The following is a 22,851-nucleotide window of genomic DNA, read 5'->3' on the forward strand; positions in this document are numbered from 1 at the left end:
CGTTCATTTTCATGGCGCAAATATAAGTAAAGGACGTGAAGGTCGCGGAGAGGAGATATCAGGGAGTTGATCACTGTAAATGTGCCTTTTGGTTTGCGGTCGTCCACAAAATAGTTGGAGTGTTCATATTGCTGACCGGGTGGTTGCAGACATATCCTGACACAATTTATTAATCTATGCAGGGGCTGTCATAATCATCCTCAGTCTCATTTGGTGGGTGTTCTGGTTGGTGGGGAACATCGAGGTGCAACCAGAGGAACAGGAAGATGACGTTAACTTGGTCAGCAGTGTTGTCAGGAAGGTGTAAAATAGTCTTACTAATGATTCCGATGGAACGAGAGGGCCAATAGAGAAGGGCCCTGAACGACGGATGGAAATGTTACCGCTAACGGGCAGCAAGCCGTCACTCTGTACATTATTTATCAGTGCACCACATCAACTCCATCTAATGAACTTACCAGAGAGACACTGAGAATATGATTTGACAGGTAATTTTGTTTCAAGTCAATTGGCAATATAATAATAAAGCAGTGTGTAATAGTGTTCAGTTATAACCAATTATGTATATAAACCATGGATTGGTGATGCTAAGTATTGGCCATTGAGAGACTTTGAAGCCACTGGTCAGCCATATTGCAACAGTGTGATGCAGTGCCTTAAAATGTGATGCGCCACTCGGGAGCCCTAAAAATGACACTTAAGGAAAATCTTTTAATATATTTTTTCATGTTTTATTTGTGTGATTAGCTCACATAATATACTTTAAAAGAATGCAAGTACTTACAATGAGTGAAATAGTTTTCCTTCCAAAATTTTTAGTTATGTTAAAAAGTAGCTTTTCTGTATTGGAATGTTGTAGGTGTACCCCAACAACAGAATGGTGTGGCCATATATTGGTATAAAAAAAAATATTATTGCAGGTAGACCGCTGATTAGCCAGCTCATCATCCTCTAAACTTCTGATTTGCCAACACATCTTCTTCAGAAGTATGACATCATACTCTATAAAGAAATAGCAAGCAATTTTTAAACCTTCTGTTTGAGATTTGTTTTAAGTGTTTTTTTCCCCAATTAATACTTTGGCCACAAATACGAGTATAGAACCTTATTTGAGTATGAGTTAACAGAGTTTGAACTTTTAAAAGTTTGATTTTCACTGGATAATTACTTTAAATGTTTGAATTGAATGTAAATCTATATTTACCTACTTTGTATGATGAGTAACACCCTCCTGCTGTGAGTATAGTACCTCTTTTATTCTGAAATCTCACCAGTCTATGCGTGGCACAAGGACTAACCCCTACACTACACATTACACATTACACTCAAAAAAGAAGGTTCCTGGAGTATCCTTTAGGGGTTCTTCAAGCTGAAACTGTGGGGGTTCCCACGAAGAACCCTTTAAAGGTTTAAAGACAATATAAAAATGTTTTTTGTTGTTGTAGTAATCTCTAAAAAGTATAATGAGAGAGAGAGAGAGACAGCTGCATCTCCCATTTTCCAACATGTTTTTTACAAAAAGATAGATCAACTTTTTTGGGCAGGGACATATTCAGGATGCTACCCTCCACAGCATAACCTTCACTGCAGATCAAAACTCCAAACCTACAACCTAATTTTGGACAAAATTACCTGGAGGGGTTACTGCTGACAAGGATTCCTTTTTCCAAGCTATACAGATGGTGCTCTGGCAAACGATCAGCAGAGACCTGAGGACACCATCCAACCTGGAACTGAGACAGACCAGATACAACTTCAATTAGCACTGAGGTGTGACGTGAGAGGTGTCGAAGCCTTTGATCTCATCAAATGGCAGGAGTCTCTCACAGCTGACCCTGCTCAAATCCAAATCCAGAGCCCCTACAAGAAATCTGCCTCCAGAAATAAAAGCACACCCATTAAATGGGTGTGACACCTACTCCCGTTGCCTGCTGCTTGGATTACACTTGGCGATCTGTTCACCGTCTGCCCTGGTCTGTCTCCCCCTTTCTGGTACAAGTACCCCCACCACACTTCCCCCTCTCTCCTGAGCTATCGCTCGCCTCCAGCACACACGCACTGTTGGGGCGAGTGACTCTGAACTTATAAAGTTATAAACTCCGCAAAAAAAGAAACGTCCTCTCACTGTCAACTGCGTTTATTTTCATAACAAGATTCAACAACAGACAAACTAAACAAGTTCCACAGACATGTGACTAACAGAAATGTAATAATGTTTCCCTAAACAAAGGGGGGGGGGGGGTCAAAATCAAAAGTAACAGTGTGGCCACCAGCGGAATTAAGAACTGCAGTGCATCTCCTACTCATAGACTGCACCAGATTTGCCAGTTCTTGTTGTGAGATGTTACCCCACTCTTCCACCAAGGCACCTGCAGGTTCCTGGACATTTCTGGAGGGAATGGCCCTAGCCCTCACCCTCCGATCCAACAGGTCCCAGACGTGCTCAATGGGATTGAGATCCGGGCTCTTCGCTGACCATGGCAGAACACCGACATTCCTGTATTGCAGGAAATCACGCACAGAACGAGCAGTATGGCTGGTGGCATTGTCATGCTGGAGGGTCATGTTAGGATGAGCCTGCAGGAAGGGTACCACATGAGGGAGGAGGATGTCTTCCCTGTAATGCACAGCGTTGAGAGGTGTTGCTACACGTGGTTTGCCACTGCGAGGATGATCAGCTGTCCGTCCTGTCTACCTGTAGCGCAGTCTTAGGCGTCTCACAGTACGGACATTGCTATTTATTGCCCTGGCCACATCTGCAGTCCTCATGCCTCCTTGCAGCATGCCTAAGGCATGTTCACGCAGATGAGCAGGAACCTTAGGCATTTTTCTTCTGGTGTTTTCAGAGTCAGTAGATAGGCCTCTTTTAGTGTCCTAAGTTTTCATAACTGTGACCTTAATTGCCTACCGTCTGTAAGCTGTTAGTGTCTTAACAACCGTTCCAGAGATGTATGTTCATTAATTGTTTATGGTTCATTGAACAAGCATGGAAAACAGTGTTTAAACCCTTTACAATGAAGATCTGTGAAGTTATTTGGATTTTTACAAATGATCTTTGAAAGACAGGGTCCTGAAAAGGGGACGTTTCTTTTTTTGCTGAGTTTATATATATATTTAGCTATTTCCCTCATGACTCCTGCATGCTTTGTTGACTATGAACTTTCTTGTTTACTCAACTGTGGGACAGACTGTTTGTTCCCACACTCGGGACCCTGACTCTCTATTGGCTACACATACTTTTGGCCTCCCATCCTATTCTAACTACCTCTCGCTGGCTTTGTATTCATGTTTACTGATGAAATTGCTGTACAATATGATCTTGTTTCCATCTAATGCACATTCAAATGTCATAAATCAACCCTGCAGAGCTCTCCCTGTCCTCTGCTGTGCCTGGAATGTATTACTGTGGATGATATCTGGAAATGTGCATGTACACCCTGGCCCATCTACTGTTGTTAGCCCCAATTCTGACTTGTGCTTTGATATCTGCTTCACTGATTTCTGCTCTCGTAAAAGCCTGTGTTTTCTGCACGTTTACACTGAAGCTTATTACCTCATGTATCAATTGAAAGTATGGGTTCACAGCTCCAAAACAGATGTGTTGTTCATTACTGAGACGTGGTTAGGGAAGACTGTTTTGAATACTGATGTTAACCTTTCTGATTATAACCTTTTTCGGCAAGACAGATCTTCCAAAGGTGGTGGATTGGCACTCTTTACCAAGGATCACCTTCAGTGCTCGGTTGTCTCCACCAAGTCTGTCCCAAAACAATTTGATTTGCTGGTTTTAAGCATTACACTTTCAAATAGCACTTTGTTGACTGTTGCTGGGTGCTATCATCCTCCATCAGCACCGGCCTGTACCCTACCTGCCCCAAGCTCTCTCCTGGCACCTTACACTAAATCTGAATTTGTCCTGCTAGGTGACCTAAACTGGGACATGCTTAAACCACCTGACCAAGTCCTAAAGCAATGGGACTCCCTAGAACTTTCTCAGATTTTTACCAATCCCACAAGGTATGACTCCAAAACACCCAGAAAGGCTACTCTCCTCGATGTTCACAAATAATCCTGATAGGTATCAGTCTGGTGTTTTCTGTAATGACCTTAGTGATCACTGTTTTTTCAGCCTGTGTTTGTAATGGCTGCTCAGTGAAATGACCTGTCCTGATTTGGCATAGACGCTTGCTAAAAAAACTAATGAGCTTCCTTCATGAACTGGCCTCTGTAAAATGGTATAGAATCAGCTTGATTCTGTCGAAGACGCTTGGACCTTCTTTTTTGATATTTTCAGTGTTATTGTTAACAAACACGCCCCCGTAAAGAAAATGAGAATTAAAAACAGGTTCAGCCACTGGTTCGACCGTGATCTTGCAGAGTTACTCCACCTCAAGAATTGCATTTGGCGAAAGGCTCGGCAGACGCATACTCAGGCTGACTGGCTCTCGTTCAGGCAAATGAGAAATAAGTGCACTCAGGCTATCCGGAAGGCCGAAATGTGTTACTTTAAGGAGCAGTTCTCTCTCTGTGGGTCTAACCCCAAGAAGTTCTGGGAAACGATTAAAGACCTGGAGAATAAACCCTCCTCCTCACAGCTGCCCATGTCCCTTAATGTTGATGATGTGATTGTTACTGACAAGAAGCACATGGCTGAGCTCTTTAAACACCACTTCATTAAGTGAGGATTCTAATTTGACTCAGCCATGCCTCCTTCCCCGTCCAACATTTCCCCATCTCCCACCCTTCTAATGCTACTAGTCCCAATGCTCCTCCCTCTTTTCCCCTGCCCCGCTACAAAGTTTCTCCCTGCAGGCGGCCACTGAGTCCGAGGTGTTAAAGGAACTCCTTAAACTTGACCGTTTAGACCCTTTCTTCTTTAAGGGTGCTGCCCTTATCATCGCCAAGCCTATCTTTGACCTTTTTAACCTGTCTCTCCTCTCTGGGGAGGTTCCCATTGCTTGGAAGGCAGCCAGTCCTTTATATAAAGGGTGAGATCAAGCTGATCCTAGCCTAGCTGTTATAGGCCTATTTCTATTTTGCCTTGTTTATCAAAAGTGTTGGGAAAACGTGTCAATAATCAACTGACTGGCTCTCTTGATGTTTATAGTATTCTCTCTGGTATGCAATCTGGTTTCCGCTCAGGTTATGTATGTGCCACTGCAACCTTAAAGGTCCTCAATGATGTCACCATTGCCCTTGATTCTAAGCAATGTTGTGCTGCTATTTTTATTAACGTGGCCAAATCTTTTGATACGGTAGACCATTCCATTCTTCTGGGCCGGCGAAGGAGTATTGGTATCTCTGAGGGATCTTTGGTCTGGTTTGCTAACTACCTTACTCAAAGAATGCAGTGTATAAAGTCAGAACATCTGCGGTCTCGGCCACTGCCTGTCACCAAGGGAGTACCCCAAGGCTCTTCTCAATTTACATCAACAACATAGCTCAGGCAGTAGGAGCCCTTCTCATCCATTTATATGCAGTTGAAACAGTCTTATACTCAGCTGGCCCCTCCCCGGATTTTTTGTTAAACACTCTACAACAAATCTTTCTTAGTGTCCAACAAGCTTTCTCTACTGTGTATTTAAATGTTTTATCCCCCATCCCTGTAGGAGGCATTTTGCCTGTCGTTGTAAATAAGAATGTGTTCCTTACTGACTTGCCTAGTTAAATAAATGGTTAAATAAAAAATAAATTAAAGGGTTCTTCAAAGAACCCCTTTTAATGGATCCTCGATTAAACTTTTGGGGTTAATTTTGTGATACATTTGAATGAAAAAAACTGTTTTGATAATGACAAATGGAACTAATGATACACTACTCATTTTCGAAATTGCACCTTGTGTATTCTACTATTACAACATTCAAGAGTAAGTTTAAAACCAGAGTGAGTTCCTTTAAAATAAATACTCTCATAGTTCGGGTACCACTGTCCTACTGTATGACAGAGTGATAGACCATTTCATCAACATGGAAGAGAGGAGGATACCATCTCTACAAGTAGGGCGAGTCAACATGTTTTCACTACTTGAATGCGCGCACACACAGAAATCAGAAACATGGACAGTCGCATCATATTTAGCTTACAAAGATTGGACTAAATTGTTTTTGGTATCTTTTAGTTGCCACTGTATTAGACTAAGCATAGGCAGGGGTGATTTTAGCATGTAAATCTTGGTGGGGCAAAAAAAAAATGTGCCCAATGTCCCAACAGCAGAGTCACAACATCTTACCACTGCTACACCTGGCTATCAGCGGAGCCTTGTCTGGCAGTGAAATAGTACATTCAGCCTAATTTACCACCTTTAAAACAAACATAGCTAATATGGCTGACTTGCTTAAACAAATGTGGTTTCTATTGACAGTTGAGATGTACAAATTATGGCATAAGGTGACGACTAGCAGATAAGAGTCAATCCGTAATTTAGATGAAGACATTAATGAGCGAGTTAGGACAGACATCGTCAATAGAACTATTTGTTCAGCACTTTTGAAATGTACAGCAATAGAATTAAGAACATGGGCCGTTCTACCTGTACACCAAGTCAGAACCATAGGATAAATAAAGGGGGCAACACATACTTTCACATGAATGGAAATTAGGGATTGGCTGTTGTCAGCAGGCACACAGGTTATGCCTGTCTGTCACAATATGTGCTTCCACATTTGATCCTGATCAGCAATTTGATTGGTGATTGATTCACTTATTTTCCCCTCCATTCATAACAACCTGTGACTATTCTGTGAAGAACTACTCTTTTTCAACAATTAATGTAATGCATATCCTTGTGACTCTTCCCAATACATTGCCTAACCCTTACATTTATATCACTATCAATTACATTAAATTCATGGGGCTTTATTGGCATGGGAAACACATGTTTACATTGCCAAAGCAGGTGAAATAGATAAACAAAAGTTCAAATAACAAAAGTGAACAGTAAATATTACACTCACACAAGTTCCCCCAAAATAAAAACATTTAGTGTCATATACACTATACTGGTCACAACTAAGACAGTACAGACCTTTAACCACACAGAGGAAAATACAGAGGGGGTGTGGAGGTCTGGCTTTGTAGCTTGATGTCTCTAGTCTAGAGATCAGACGTGCTCTCTCTCACACACACAGCTTTTCATAAAAAGAGAACTGTCAATGAATACTGTTTTTGAAAACAAGCGAACGTTTAACACTGATACAGATCCAAATCGCTCCTAACCGGTCATATGACAACAGTGTGTCTGGTCATGTGACCTGCAGCGCCGACGTTGTTTCGCTTTGCAGGCAGGGGCACCGAAGTGTCAAAATGAATTCATTTTATTACAGCTAGACGATTACCAGAGCCACGACAGTCCAGTCGCCGAATCGACCAATGCGGATGGGTTTGTTAGTCAACAATTTTATCTACAAATGTGACCCGGGTTAACTATATAGTGATAAACGACAACTCGCAGGCCTCTGTAGTTCCAGCCGACAGGAGCAACAGTGGGCCACGGACCGAGGTTGTGTTGATGAGAAGAAGGGAGGGCTGCATCATGGAAGTTGTGCTCTCTGCCACCCAGGGTTCGGTTCGTACAGAATGTGATGAATCGCAATAGAATTCTAGATATCCACCAAGTCGAACCATGAACTAGTTTACATGTGGTGTGTCAACAACAACTAACATACTCGGACTGACAGAATGAACGGTGAGTTGGAGCTAAAAAAAACATTTTTGTTCAACCAACAATTGCTTTGGCTTATTGCGCGAATTTTGTCTGGTTTACGCATATAGGCCTATCAAAAGAGGTTTAGAATGGATGACAAAGCATAATTATCATGTGAGTTCAGGCAGGCGTGAAGGATAGATGACTCTTCCCGCGTTTATCTTGAATCTCCCCATGCAAATCGATTTTTTTCTTGACTGCATGAGACCATAGATGTCATCAAAGAAACCCTTCCAATTATAATAGTAAGACTTATTGTATTGCTCCTGAGTCATGACTAGCCCAAGATGTGCTCTTACAGAGCATAACGTTACCGTAACTTCTTAAGGTCGAAGGAACCTGTTATTTTCATAGGTACACTGGCAACGTTTCTGGTGGCATCTTCTATTACACACAGGTGTTTCGAGCATGCTAAATAGATGATCGGTGGTCTCTCTGACTTCCATGGCGATACAGTGCCTGGCAAACGTATTCATCCCCCTCGGCGTTTTCCGATGTTGTTGCATTACTACCTGTAATTTAAATGGATTTTTATTTGGATTTCATGTAATGGACATACACAAATTGGTGAGGTGAAATGAAAAAAAAAAAAAAAAAAACTTGTTTAGAAAAAATTATAAACTGGTAAGTGGTGTGTGCATATGTATTCACCCCCTTTGCTATGAAGCCCCAAAATAAGATCTGGTGCAACCAATTACCTTCAGAAGTGACATAATTAGTTAAATAAATTCCACCTGTGTGCAATCTAAGTGTCACATGATCGGTCACATGGTCTCAGTATATATACACCTGTTTTGAAAGGCTCCAGAGTGCAACACCACTAAGCAAGGGGCACCACCAAGCAAGTGTCACCATGAAGACCAAGGAGCTCTCCAAACAGGTCAGGGACAAAGTTGTGGAGAAGTACAGATCAGGGTTGGCTTATAAAAAAATATCATAAACTTTGAACATCCCACAGAGCACCATTAAATCCATTATTAAAAAATGAAAAGAATATGGCACCACAACAAACCTGGGATTGAGGTTCACCTTCCAGTAGGACAATGATCCTAATCATACTGCTAAAGAAACACTGAAGTGGTTTATGGGGAAACATTTAAATGTCTTGGAATAGCCTAATAACTGGACCTCAATCCAATTGAGAATCTGTGGTATGACTTTGATTGCTGTACACCAGCAGAACCCATCCAACTTGAAGGATTTGGAGAAGTTTTGCCTTGAAGAATGGGCAAAAATCCCAGTGGCTAGATGTGCCAAGCTTATAGAGATGTAGTCAATGTGAAATGGCTAGCTAGTTAGCGGTGGTGCGCGCTAGTGGCGTTTCAATCGGTGACGTCACTTGCTCTGAGACCTTGAAGTAGTGGTTCCCCTTGCTTCCCAAGGGCCGCGGCTTTTGTGGAGCGATGGGTAACGAGGCTTTGAGGGTGACTGTTGACGTGTGCAGAGCGTCTCTGGTTCGCGCACGGGGCGAGGGGACGGACTATACTGTTACAGAGATATACCCCAAGAGACTTGCAGCTGTAAATGCTGCAAAAGGTGTCTACAAAGTATTGACTGGGGGGGTGAATAGTTTTATGCACGCTCAAGTTTTTCATTTTTTTGTATTATTTCTTGCTTGTTTCACAAAAAATATTTTGCATCTTCAAGGTGGTAAGCGTGTTGTGTGTAAATCCAACTAATACAAACCCCCCAAAAATCAATTTTATTTCCAGGTTGTAAGGTAACAAAATTGGAAAAATGCCAAGGAATGGAATACTTTCGCAGGCCACTGTATGGCTGTGTGGGATCCCTAACCCTGTAAAGGTGTATCAATTTAACCTTTTTTGTTTTTAGAAAATTATTTCTTGTTGATCTGAAACACAGGGTCCAATGTGTGTTAATGTTTAGACCAAGTGTCGGGGCTCTTAACAAAAAACCCCAGTAAAGAAGATGCCTTCCTCCAATCACTTCTGTGTAATGGAACTGAGAGCGATGATTTAGCCAGAGATGGCTCTTAGGCCAGAAATCTAAGATGAGTTTCCCAAACTGACAGACTCATGTTTGTAAGATCGCCCTCCTTCTCCTCCTCAGGCCCTCAGCAGAATGACGCAAAGAGACAACACTTGCTGGAGCGGCTGCTTGACTCTGTCAAACAGGTAAGGGGTAATCACAGTTAACCCAGAACTGTCGCTCGTAATTGGTCTGCTGATCGATTAAGTTCTGGGTGCATACATGTTAAGTGAAGAGATTTAAGGAGGAGCGGAACCAGGAGCTACACCCTCTCTCTTTGCAAGATACGGTCCGAATGTCCCCTCCCCTTCCAACATTTTAAAGATGGTAACACCTGCGAAATTCGTGATTTGTCCAAATAACCCAAACGTCGGAACTACTGCTCGTTATCCCACGCATCCCATTCCTTCCAGGTTATGTGAGCATTCCTGTACGTGACAGGCCAGGTTATGTTAGCTTCCCTGTTGCATTCCTTTACTATGGATAATTCCCACTGAAGAGGAGTGCATTACAGCTATGGTCAAATGAGTCATATAATCATAAACTGTTGTAATGATATGCTATTACAGTGTAATTCTATGGTTTCTACTGTTTATAAGGCATGATATGATACTGTGCCTATTGTTTTTCTAGCTGGTTTGATGTTGTGGTCTCTAGCTGGCAGGCTCTCATTGAGTAAGTAAATGTGTTGTGTCATTGTTATTTTGATAGCCATGTCATTCTTCATTTCTCTTCAGTGCCAAATCCGCTTTGGAGGAAGAAAGGAGATCGCCTCAGATTCCGACAGCAGGTACCAATGTTTTATTATTACAAAACTGATATGATTTATTGATGTTGTGTGTGTGTGTGTGATGTATTGTATCTCCCCTGTAGGGTGATCTGTTTGTGTGCCCAGTTTGAGGCTGTCCTCCAGCATGGCCTGAGGAAGACCAGAGGCCTGGCTCTCACTGCTGCAGCCATAAAGCAAGCCGCAGGCTTCACCAGCAAGACTGAAGCAGGTACAGTCACATGACCTGGAAACAGATTAGTCAGTGATATGTAAAAAAAAAAAAAAAAAGGAGGTACTGGTAATCTTTATCTGCACATTCTTCAAAGTAGGTCAGATTAGGTTTGTATTTGGTGTAAAAAAAAAAAGAGTTTTATGTAAAGAATGTAGAAAATTAAATATGATATATTAAAACAAATATTGGGTCAGAAAAGAGCTATATGACCGAGTCAGACCATTAGAACCACTGCATCACCATAGTAGTGACAGCTCAGAGTTAGACTAGTATTAAAAGTTCAAAAGCTGCTCTCACTCAAACAATGACAAGGAATAACCAAAGGAGGCAGATATGCAAAAATAATATACTTAATTTAATCCATGCTTGAAAGAATATACAAGGGGAAAGTTCAAGGTGCTATGAAAACAAAAAAAGGAGCATGCATTCCCAGCATTATCCTGGGAAACTGGAGACCTGAGAAGACATGGCCAAACGTTTTTAGAATGACACAAATATTACTTTTCACAAAGTCTGCTGCCTTAGTTTGTAAGATGGCAATTTGCATATTCTCCAGAATGTTATGAAGAGTGATCAGATGAATCGCAATTAATTGCAAAGTCCCTCTTTGCCATGCAAATGAACTGAATCCCCAAAAAACATTTCCACTGCATTTCAGCCCTGCCACAAAAGGACCAGCTGACATCATGTCAGTGATTCTCTCATTAGCACAGGTGTGAGTGTTGAAGAGGACAAGGCTGGAGATCACTCTGTCATGCTGATTTGAGTTCGAGTAACAGACTGGAAGCATCAAAAGGAGGGTGGTGCTTGGAATCATTGTTCTTCCTCTGTCAACCATGGTTACCTGCAAAGAAACACGTGCCGCCATCATTGCTTTGCACAAAAAGGGTTTTCTCAGGAATGGCAGCAGGGAGGTGAGTGCATCTGCACGCACAGTGAGGCGAAGACTTTTGAAGGATGCCCTGGTGTCAAGAAGGGCAGCAAAGAAGCCACTTCTCTCCAGGAAAAACATCAGGGACAGACTGATATTCTGCAAATGGTACAGGGATTGGACTGCTGAGGACTGGGTAAAGTCATCTTCTCTGATGAATCCCCTCTCCGATAGTTTGGGGCATCCTGAAAAACCATGTCCGGAGAAGACAAGGTGAGCGCTACCATCAGTCCTGTGTCATGCCAACAGTAAGACATTCTGAGACCATTCATGTGTGGTGTTGCTTCTCAGCCAAGGGAGTGTGCTCACTCACAATTTTGTCTAAGAACACAGCTATGAATAAAGAATGGTATCAACACATCCTCCGAGAACAACTTCTCCCAACCATCCAGGAACAGTTTGGTGATGAACAATGCATTTTCCAGCATGATGGAGCAAGGCAAAAGTGATAAGTGGCTCGGGGAACAAAACATCAATATTTTGGGTCCATGGCCAGAACTCCCCAGACCTTAATCCCATTGAGAACTTGTGGTCAATCCTCAAGAGGCGGCTGGACAAACAAAAACTCACAAATTCTGACAAACTCCAAGCATTGATTATACAAGAGTGGGCTGCCATCAGTCAGGATGTGGCCCAGAAGTTAATTGACAGCATGCCAGGGCGGATTGCAGAAGTCTTGAAAAAGAAGGGTCAACACTGCAAATATTGACTCTTTGCATCAATTTCATGTGATTGTCAATAAAAGCCTTTGACACTTATGAAATGCTTGCAATTATACTTCAGTATTCCATAGTAACATCTGACAAAAATATCTAAAGACACTGAAGCAGCAAACTTTGGAGATTAATATTTTTGTCATTCTCAACTTTTGGCCACGACTGTACTCGCATCACGAGGAGAGAATGGCTGTGGTGAGTGTACTCTCCACCCAGGAAACAGGCTGTAGGACGACTGCTTGAGAAACAAGGTGCAGATACTGGCTATGAAAACAGAGATCTAGTAAAACACGTCAAGAAATATAAATCTGTTCTCTCTCTTTCTGAGGGAAGCCCAGCACCTGTTGGGGTTTCTTAAAGTAACCAGTGGTGCAATTCCAACAGACAATGACGATTTATTTAGTTAAGTTATACTGCTCTAATTTGACCTCTTGCTGGTACTTGGATGACTGAAAACATTTTCTTTAAGCTGAAATTCTTAACATTTTGGTCGACCCGACCAAATTCACATATAAATTTGAGTTAAAGATCTGTCATTTTAATTGAATGCAAGTTTAAGAAGTGGTAGATTTGTTCTAGGTGTGTTATTTCTATGCTTCCCATTAAGGTTTGTTTTTGCGTCTTTTACTTTCGGTTTTGTACATCAGCTGAAAATACAATATTTCTGGTTATGGAAAATACATTTTTTTAGATGGTACAATTCTCTACATTATATTTGTTTGTTTAGTCACACAAACTGAAATTAGGGGAACTATTTGAATTTTAGCAACCAGGATATGGAGTAGCGATTACTGCTTAGTGCACCTTTTTTGTCAGTGGGCCGGATGTTATAATTAACGATTAAACATTTAATGGCAGGGATTGCTGTGAATATTTGCAAGTTCTGAATTTTCTCAAATTAAGCTGTAATTTTTCATACATCAAACTTTACAGAAATATTGACGTCTTGATTTTGACTAAAGTAATGCTTAGCAACTTTAAGTACATTTAGAATGCACACTTTACCCTAAATGTCAACTTGTATGGATAATGTATTTGGGATGTTTTCAGAGTATTTTGAACACTTTCAGACAATGTGATTAATCACAATTTAAAAAAAGATAACTTTAATTAACTGAACTCTGACAGCGCTAGTTATTATCTAAGAGCGAGAAATTACAATACTTCAAGTTCATAGATACAGTATGATGTAAAGATGATACTTACAAAAACTCCCTTAGCCCTCCCGGTTCTAGTTAACAAAGCCTTGGTGATGATAGAGAGAGAACTCTGGGACACAGCTAACATAATGAGTGTTTAATAAGCCTAGTTCTACACACTGAAATGGGCTGTTTACAGATTTGTGATCTTAATCTGAGCCAGTTTGCTCCAGCAGGAAAATAAATAGTCTTGCAGCAACAGGAAATGCAAATGATTATGTGGATTTTAATTCATGGATATTTTTGTAGGGGTTGTTACAATTTTTTATAAGGGACATTCAAATCTGAATTTGCAAACTTCAAGCCTTTTTAAACCTCAAAGACGCTACAAATTTGAAATGTCCTGCATTGAAGGAAAGCTCTCCTGCAACAGTGTGATCAAATTAAGATCCCACATCTGTAACACCATTGTTCTAAGGCCATATGGAAATGCCATGCTAAAGAGAGACCTCCATAGCAGTTATTCACACAAATTATCAAGCACTTGAAACCGTAGGGGAGGTGTTGGGTGACTCTATCCTCTGGGGTGTTGCTGAGGTCTTGATGGAAAAAATAAGGGAAATTAGGAAGCTGTGAAACCAAGTTAATGGTTGGATTTGCATGGCCCGGTGCCACGGGTGGGCGGAGTTAGCTTATTTTAGAGCATTTCATTGGTCCTTAAGTGAAATCTCCACCCACCCAGGTACCGGGTCATGCAAAACAAACTCCACCCATTAGTCAGGGGATGAATAGGACTGTTTAAAACTCTGCATGGATGGTCTTCTACTGGCTATTCTCTGACCTTGACATGGCCTTCAGAAGCTTCAATTGTTATGAAATGGCTTTAATGTTGTAGGAATGATTTTACATTCTATCTATGTTAGAGGATATAAATCTAACTTGGAAGTAACAAGCAGTGCGTGGACATAAATGTTATTTTTGGTGCATCTCTCTCTCTTCTCTCACTCAATTCAATTTCAATTTAGGGCTCTATTGCCATGGGAAACATATGTTTACATTGCCAAAGCAAGTGAATTAGATGTGAAATAAAAAAAATGTACAGTAAATATTACACTCACAGAAGTTCCAAAAATAATAAAGACATTTCAAATGTTATATTATGTCTATATACAGTGTTGTAACGATGTGCAATAGTTAAAGTACAAAAGGGAAAATAAATATGGGTTGTATTTACAATGGTGTTTGTTCTTAACTGGTTGCCCTTTTCTTTTTGGCAACAGGTCACAAATCTTGCTGCTGTGATGGCACACTGTGATGTGTGTGTGTGTGTGTGTATATGTGTATATGTATGTATGTATGTACAGTGCCTTGCGAAAGTATTCGGCCCCCTTGACCTTTTGCCACATTTCAGGCTTCAAACATAAAGATATAAAACTTTATTTTTTTGTGAAGAATCAACAACAAGTGGGACACAATCATGAAGTGGAACGACATTTATTGGATATTTCAAACTTTTTTAACAAATCAAAAACTGAAAAATTGGGCGTGCAAAATTATTCAGCCCCTTATTCAGATCCTTCAGTGAGGATCTCTGAATGATCCAATGTTGACCTAAATGACTAATGATGATAAATACAATCCACCTGTGTGTAATCAAGTCTCCGTATAAATGCACCTGCACTGTGATAGTCTGAGGTCCGTTAAAAGCGCAGAGAGCATCATGAAGAACAAGGAACACACCAGGCAGGTCCGAGATACTGTTGTGAAGAAGTTTAAAGCCGGATTTGGATACAAAAAGATTTCCCAAGCTTTAAACATCCCAAGGAGCACTGTGCAAGCAATAATATTGAAATGGAAGGAGTATCAGACCACTGCAAATCTACCAAGACCTGGCCGTCCCTCTAAACTTTCAGCTCATACAAGGAGAAGACTGATCAGAGATGCAGCCAAGAGGCCCATGATCACTCTGGATGAACTGCAGAGATCTACAGCTGAGGTGGGAGACTCTGTCCATAGGACAACAATCAGTTGTATATTGCACAAATCTGGCCTTTATGGAAGAGTGGCAAGAAGAAAGCCATTTCTTAAAGATATCCATAAAAAGTGTTGTTTAAAGTTTGCCACAAGCCACCTGGGAGACACACCAAACATGTGGAAGAAGGTGCTCTGGTCAGATGAAACCAAAATGGAACTCTTTGGCAACAATGCAAGACGTTATGTTTGGCGTAAAAGCAACACAGCTGAACACACCATCCCCACTGTCAAACATGGTGGTGGCAGCATCATGGTTTGGGCCTGCTTTTCTTCAGCAGGGACAGGGAAGATGGTTAAAATTGATGGGAAGATGGATGGAGCCAAATACAGGACCATTCTGGAAGAAAACCTGATGGAGTCTGCAAAAGACCTGAGACTGGGACGGAGATTTGTCTTCCAACAAGACAATGATCCAAAACATAAAGCAAAATCTACAATGGAATGGTTCAAAAATAAACATATCCAGGTGTTAGAATGGCCAAGTCAAAGTCCAGACCTGAATCCAATCGAGAATCTGTGGAAAGAACTGAAAACTGCTGTTCACAAATGCTCTCCATCCAACCTCACTGAGCTCGAGCTGTTTTGCAAGGAGGAATGGGAAAAAATGTCAGTCTCTCGATGTGCAAAACTGATAGAGACATACCCCAAGCGATTTACAGCTGTAATCGCAGCAAAAGGTGGCGCTACAAAGTATTAACTTAAGGGGGCTGAATAATTTTGCACGCCCAATTTTTCAGTTTTTGATTTGTTAAAAAAGTTTGAAATATCCAATAAATGTCGTTCCACTTCATGATTGTGTCCCACTTGTTGTTGATTCTTCACAAAAAAATACAGTTTTATGTCTTTATGTTTGAAGCCTGAAATGTGGCAAAAGGTTGCAAAGTTCAAGGGGGCCGAATACTTTCGCAAGGCACTATATATATATATATGTGTGTGTGTGTGTGTGTGTGTGTATATATATAGTGTGTGTGTGTGTGTGTGTGTATATATGTGTGTGTGTGTGTGTATATACACACACACACGCATATGTTGAAGAGTGTGGGGCTTAAGCTGCATCCATGTCTCACCCCCCCGGACCCTGTGGAACAAAACGTGTGTTTTTGCCAATTTTAACCGCACACTTGTTTGTGTACATGGATTTTACAATGTATGCTATTTACCCAACACCACTTTCCATGAATTGTATTGCAGACCTTCATGTGAAATTGAGTCAAATCAACAAATCATGAGATTTTGCCTTTGTTTTGGTTTGTTTCTTTGTCCATTAGGTTGTGCAGGGTGAATATGTGGTCGTACGGTAATTTGGTAAAAAGCCAATTTGACATTTGCTCAGTATATTGTTTTCACTGAGGAAATGTATGAGTCTGCTGTTAATGTTAAAATATACAGACCACAAATTCCAATGGGCTATACTAGGAGACAAACTTGACCCCAATCACTACCATGGGATATTCGTGAACAGCAACCTTGGGAGGATCCTCTGCATTATCAATTACATTGTGCTGATTTCTGACGTGCTGTTCCTTTTTCCCCGTTGTTTTTCTGTACTGTTTTAGTGATTCATCATAGTGAAGGCGTATCCTCGGGTTTTCTGGGTCTCTGTTTTTGGTTGGATAGGTTTCTCAATTTCTTTCTTAGGTTTTTGCATTCTTCATCAAACCACTTTGTTGTTAATTGTCTTAGGTGTTCTGCTTGATTTATTTATTTTTGATAGGAAAGCTGACAGGTTTTCTACTGCCAAGTTTACACCTTCACTATTGCAGTGACACGTTTTGTCCAGGAAGTTGTCTAAAAGGGATTGAATTTGTTGTTGCCTAATAGTTTTTTTGGGTAGGTTTCCACACTACTTTCCTTTCATCTTTAGCATTTCTTAATATTATTCAGTTCCTTTGGCTTTGATGCCTCGTGATTTGAGTATTGCTCTGTTCAAGTAGTGTGATTTAGCTGTGATCTGATAGGGGTGTCAGTGGGCTGACTGTGAACGCTCTGAGAGACTCTTTTTAATTTGTTCTTTTTTTTTTATCTCGGTCAGAGCTGACGTTCTGGTTCTATGTGAAGGAGTATCTGAACCGCCATGAGCTGCAGCGGTTCTACTCCCTGAGACACATCTCCTCTGAGTTGGGCCGCGGCCGAGCCTGGCTCCGCTGTGCCCTCAATGAACACTCACTAGAGCGCTACCTACACACTCTGCTTGCAGACCGCATGCGTCCCGGGTAAGGTGTGTGTGTGTGTGTATTTATCTTAGGTCAGTGTGTGTGTGTGGAGTTTGGACCTTTCCTGGAAGTATATATTTTTTTCTGTGTGTTTTCTAGCACCTTCTATGAAGACTGGGCGTTTATTCTGGATGAGGAGCGAGCCAGCATGCTGCCCACCATGGCTGCAGGTGAGTGCATGACTCTGATTCTTGTGGTGAAACTTATTCATATCTCTGCCATTCAGAGAGCTGCTTTACAATAAGCGATGAGTTACAGTTCAGTCACTCATTCCCTGTGTGATGTGAACGAAAATAGAAATGCAACGTGTTAAGTTTTTTTTTTTTTTTTTCATGAGCTGAAATAAAAGATCCCAGATATATGCCATATCCACAAAAAGCTTATTTCTCTCAAATTTTGTGCACAAATTTGTTTACATCCCTTTTTAATTAGCATTTTGACTTTGCCTAGATAATCCTTTCACCTGACAGTTGTGGCATTTCAAGAAGCTGATTAAACAGCATGATCATTACACAGGTGCTTCTTTTGCTGGGGACAATAAAAGGCCACTTTAAAATGTCAGCTCAGGACCTCCACATCCGTCTTCTTCACCTGCGGGATATTCTGAGACCAGCCACCAGGGCAGCTGATGTCAATGTTGTGAACAGAGTGCCCCATGGAGGTCTCCCGAGTGTCGCAGCGTCACTACAGCCTAGGGTTCAATCCCAGGCTGTGTCATTACCGGCCGTGACCGGGAGACCTCATAGGGAGGCACACAATTGGCCCAGCTTCGTTCGGGTTAGGGGACAGTTTGGCGGCGGGGCGGGGGGGGGGTTTACTTGGCTCATCGCGCTCTTGCGACTCCTTGTGGCAGGCCGGGTGCCTGCAGGCTGACTTCGGTCATCTGTTGAACAGTGTTTCCTCCAACACATTGGTGAAGCTGGCTTCCGGGTTAAGCAGGCGTTTGTTAAGAAGCGCAGCTTGGCGGGTCTTGTTTCGGAGGACACAGGACTCGACCTTCGTCTCTCCCGAGCCCGTTGGGGAGTTGCAGCGATGAGAAAAGATCGGCAGAATAAGGTGGGTAAAAATTACAAGAAAAAGAGTGCCCCATGGTAGGGTTATGTATGGGCAGGCATAAGCTTCAGAGAACGAACACAATTGCATTTTATCTATGGGAATTTGAATGCACAGAGATACCGTGATATCTTGAGGCCCATTGTCGTGCCATTCATCCGCCGCCATCACCTCATGATAATGCATGGTCCCATGTTGCAAGGATCTTTACACAATTCCTGGAAGATGGCCTGTATACTCACCAGACATGTCACCCATTTGAGCAGGTTTGGGATGCTCTGGTTCAGCGTGTTCCAGTTCCCACCAATATCCAGCAATTTTGCACAGCCATTGAACTCTATGTGAAGGAGATGTGTCGTGCTGCATGAGGCAAATGGAGGTCACACCAGATACGGACTTTTTTTGTTGTTGATCAATGCCCCTACCTTTTTGTTAAGGCAGTGGTTCACAAACTTTAAACATTCAACCTCCAGCTGCGTACCCCCTCTAGCACCAGGGTCTGTGCACTCTCAAATGTTGTTTTTTGCCGTCGTTGTAAGCCTGCCTCACACACACTATACGATACATATATTAAACATAAGAAAGAGTGAGTTTCTCTCACAACCCTTGCTTGTGGGAAGTGAGTAAGAGCTCTTATAGGACCAGGGCACAAATAATAATAATCAATCATTTTGCCCTTTTTTATTTAACCATCTTACATATAAAACCTTACTTGTTTATTCAAAATAGTGAATAACTCACCACAGGTTAATGAGAAGGGTGTGTTTGAAAGGATGCACATAACTCTGCAATGTTGTATTGGAGAGAGTCTCAGTCTTAAATACTTTTCCACACAGGCTGTGCCTGTATTTAGTTTTCATGCTAGTGAGGGCTGAGAATCCATTCTCACATAGGTACGTGGTTGCAAAGGGCACCAGTGTCTTAACAGCACAATTTGCCAAGGCAGGATACTCTGAGATCAGCCCAATCCATAAATCTGGCTGTGGCTTCTGATTAAATTAAATTTTCACAGAACGGCTTGTTGCAATTTCAATGAGGCTCTCTTGTTCAGATGTTGGACTGGAGGCAGGTCTTGATAGGGTTAACGAATCCAGTCGTTTGTGTCATCTGTTTCGGGAAAGTACCTGCGTAATTGCGCACCAAACTCACTTCGGTGCTTTGCTATATCACATTTGACATTGTCCCTAAGCTTGAGTTAATTTGCACACAAAAAAAAATCATACAATGATGGAAAGGCCTGTGTGTTGTCCTTTGTTGAAGACAGAGGAGCTCCAACATCTTAGCCTCAATTTTGTCCCTCGCATTGAATATAGTTGTGGAGAGTCTCTGTAATCCTAGATTCAGATCATTCAGGCAAGGGGAAAAAACATCACCCAGATAGGCCAGTCGTGTGAGAAACTTGTCATCATGCAAGCAGTCAGACAAGTGAATTATGGTCAGTAAAGAAAACATTAAGCTCGTCTCTCAATTCAAAAAGAATTAATACTTTGACAACTTGATAACCAGCGCACTTCTTCTGTATGTTGTAAAAGCGTTACATAGTCACTGCACGAGAGGTGAGGGGCCTTGCTTTAACAAATGTAACCATTTTCACTGTAGTGTCCAAAACGTCTTTCAAGCTGTCAGGCATTCCCTTGGCAGCAAGAACCTCTGCAGTGTACCCAAGTGGCGTCAGGAGCAACTGCTTGCATGCGCATTACCACTCCACTATGTCTCCCTGTCATGGCTTTTTTTTGGCAGTGAAACGAGGCTACTCAGGCGAGGAAAAAAAAAACGTACCCAAATGTTTTGAATATGTGAATAAAAAAATAATAAAATATATATTTTTTTGTATTTAAAAAAATAAACATGTGAATCATATTTTTATTTGGCGTACCCTCGACGAAATTGCAGGTGTAAGTGTACCCCAGTTTGGGAATACCTGTGTTATGCAGCTGTTGGTCACAGATACCTTATCTCTTTTCCTGGTCATGTGAAATCCATAGATTAGGGCATCATTTATTTCAGTTGAATGATTTCCCAATATGAACTTTAACTCAGTAAAATCTTTGAAATTGTTGTGATTTGATATTTTTGTTCAGTGTAAGTTGGGAGGAACCAATTCACCTTATCCACTACCGCTAGTGCTCTAGCTAGGCTGTGCTGTGTGAATGACTTCTATCTAGACCCTCTTTCTCACACAGGACTGAACTCCATCCTGTTTGCCATCAACATCGACAATAAGGACCTAAATGGTGTGATCCGAGCAGGCTCCTCCTCTTCCGTGAGCCACCTCCTGAAGGAGTCCACCCAGGGCATAGGGAGCTTATGGAAGGAGTCGACCCAGGGGGTGAGCACTCTGCTCAGGGAGATCAGCACCGCCACCACTGTGGTGCCAGGCTTCATCCCCACCCATCGCCCTGACGGCTCCACAGACCCACTGCCTGTCCTGCCCCGCAGCGCCTCCGCAGGTAGGGAGGAGAAATTACAATCAACTTAGACACAGAAGGGGAACAGTGGATATAACCAATTATTTATATTCAGTTCTATTCATATTCTTACTAAGATGATGATGATGATGATGATAATAAGCCCAAAAACATGGATATGAAACAAACTACTTTTTCTCTCTCCTCTCCAGACTCTGGCCTGAGGAAGGAGCGACGGAGGAAAAAGAAAATCACCAACATCATCTCTTTCGATGACGACCTGGATGGGGGAGCAGAGGACGAGGATGAGGAGGTGGGGGGGAGTACTGCCACTCTCAGGAAGAGCACCACTACTCCTCAGGTCAGTCTGGAGGAGGGCACTGACCCACTGGAGCCCTCCTCCTCCCTCTCGCCTCCCCAGAACGGGATGCCCGAGCCTGGGATAGTCAGCTGGGCCGGGTCTCCTCCTTTCTCCAGGGCTCTGCCAGACTCCAAGATTATTGATAATGATGAGGAAGAGGAGGTGTACAAGAGAAGACCACAGCTACAGAGCCCCCTCCATGACAGGGCCAGCACTAACCAGTGAGTGACTATGGGGACTTTCACTTTCCTAACCATGCAATAAGCATGGTGGGAAACTCTTAAACAATGATTGATATAAACAAGTGTACTTGCTGTGGTGTGTGTGTCTACAGAGTGGTGGTGGGGAGCCTATCCAGTGTGTCCACGTGTAGCCCTCTGCAGGCCATGACTGATCATGACAGTTCAAACATCCTCATTCCTGTGGCCTCCAGCCACTCCTACTCTCACCCAGGTGAGCCAGGCTCCTCCCCTCTGTTCCTCAACCCAGTCTTCTGGGCTCACCAGTAATTTCTTACACATTCACAGAAGTTTGGTTATAGTGTGTTGGTTCATATGGTTCATTTTTGGAGTTTGTTTCTATAGAAACGGCAGACTGGTGTTAAAAGAGAATAGTGTGTGACGTTACTTAGAGGTAATTATACAGTACCAGTTAAAAGTTTGGACACCTACTCCTTCAAGGTTTTTTTATTTTATTTTTGACTATTTTCTACATTGCAGAATAACAGTGAAGACATCAAAGCTATGAAATAAACATATGGAATCATGTAGTAACCACCCTTTGCCTTGATGACAGCTGTGCACACTCTTGGTACTTTTTTGGTCACTACACGATTCCTTATGTGTTATTTTACAGTTTTGATGTCTTCACTATTATTCTACAATGTAGAAAATAGTAAAAATAAAGAAAACCCTTGAATGAGTAGATGTGTCAACTTTTGACTGGTTCTGTACATTTACTAAGCTTCTGTTGAATATGGGAAGCATATTCTTAAAGCAGACAGATTTGATCCAAAACATTCCTCAGCATTGTTTGCACTTCATTTTGTTTCAGTCGGTTCAGTGGAGGATACGGTTGCATTTCCTGTACAGACAGATTCCACAGGCAACCACGAGACAACCAGAACCCAGCTGCAGTTCAAGTATGTTGTCAGTCAATTTTACATGCACATGATCTTAACAAGGGAGGGAAGAAAACCGAGCTCACTTCAACATTTCATAGTTTTGATTTTAACAAAGCAAATTTGAGGACAAGACTACCTGAATCCTATCAGCATATTGACTGTAGCATTTGTGCGGGCAATA

At 41.9% G+C, this 22,851-nt stretch overlaps 1 protein-coding gene across 1 annotated transcript in view; it reads left to right on the forward strand.

Moving 5' to 3' along the window:
* Positions 1–7,231: 7,231 nt before the first annotated feature.
* Positions 7,232–22,851, forward strand: part of LOC139381540 (sorting nexin-29-like) — a 156,394-nt gene continuing 140,774 nt past the window's right edge. The window contains exons 1-10 of the mRNA XM_071125164.1: positions 7,232–7,684; positions 9,773–9,837; positions 10,429–10,481; positions 10,565–10,689; positions 17,545–17,725; positions 17,825–17,895; positions 20,962–21,228; positions 21,399–21,768; positions 21,882–22,000; positions 22,601–22,688. Of these exons, the coding sequence (XP_070981265.1) occupies positions 7,678–7,684; positions 9,773–9,837; positions 10,429–10,481; positions 10,565–10,689; positions 17,545–17,725; positions 17,825–17,895; positions 20,962–21,228; positions 21,399–21,768; positions 21,882–22,000; positions 22,601–22,688 (1,346 nt within the window). The 5' untranslated portion in view covers positions 7,232–7,677. The remainder of the gene's footprint in view (positions 7,685–9,772; positions 9,838–10,428; positions 10,482–10,564; positions 10,690–17,544; positions 17,726–17,824; positions 17,896–20,961; positions 21,229–21,398; positions 21,769–21,881; positions 22,001–22,600; positions 22,689–22,851) is intronic.

The sequence above is a fragment of the Oncorhynchus clarkii genome, chromosome 23 (assembly GCF_045791955.1).
Source record: "Oncorhynchus clarkii lewisi isolate Uvic-CL-2024 chromosome 23, UVic_Ocla_1.0, whole genome shotgun sequence".
NCBI classification, from domain to species: Eukaryota; Metazoa; Chordata; class Actinopteri; order Salmoniformes; family Salmonidae; genus Oncorhynchus; species Oncorhynchus clarkii.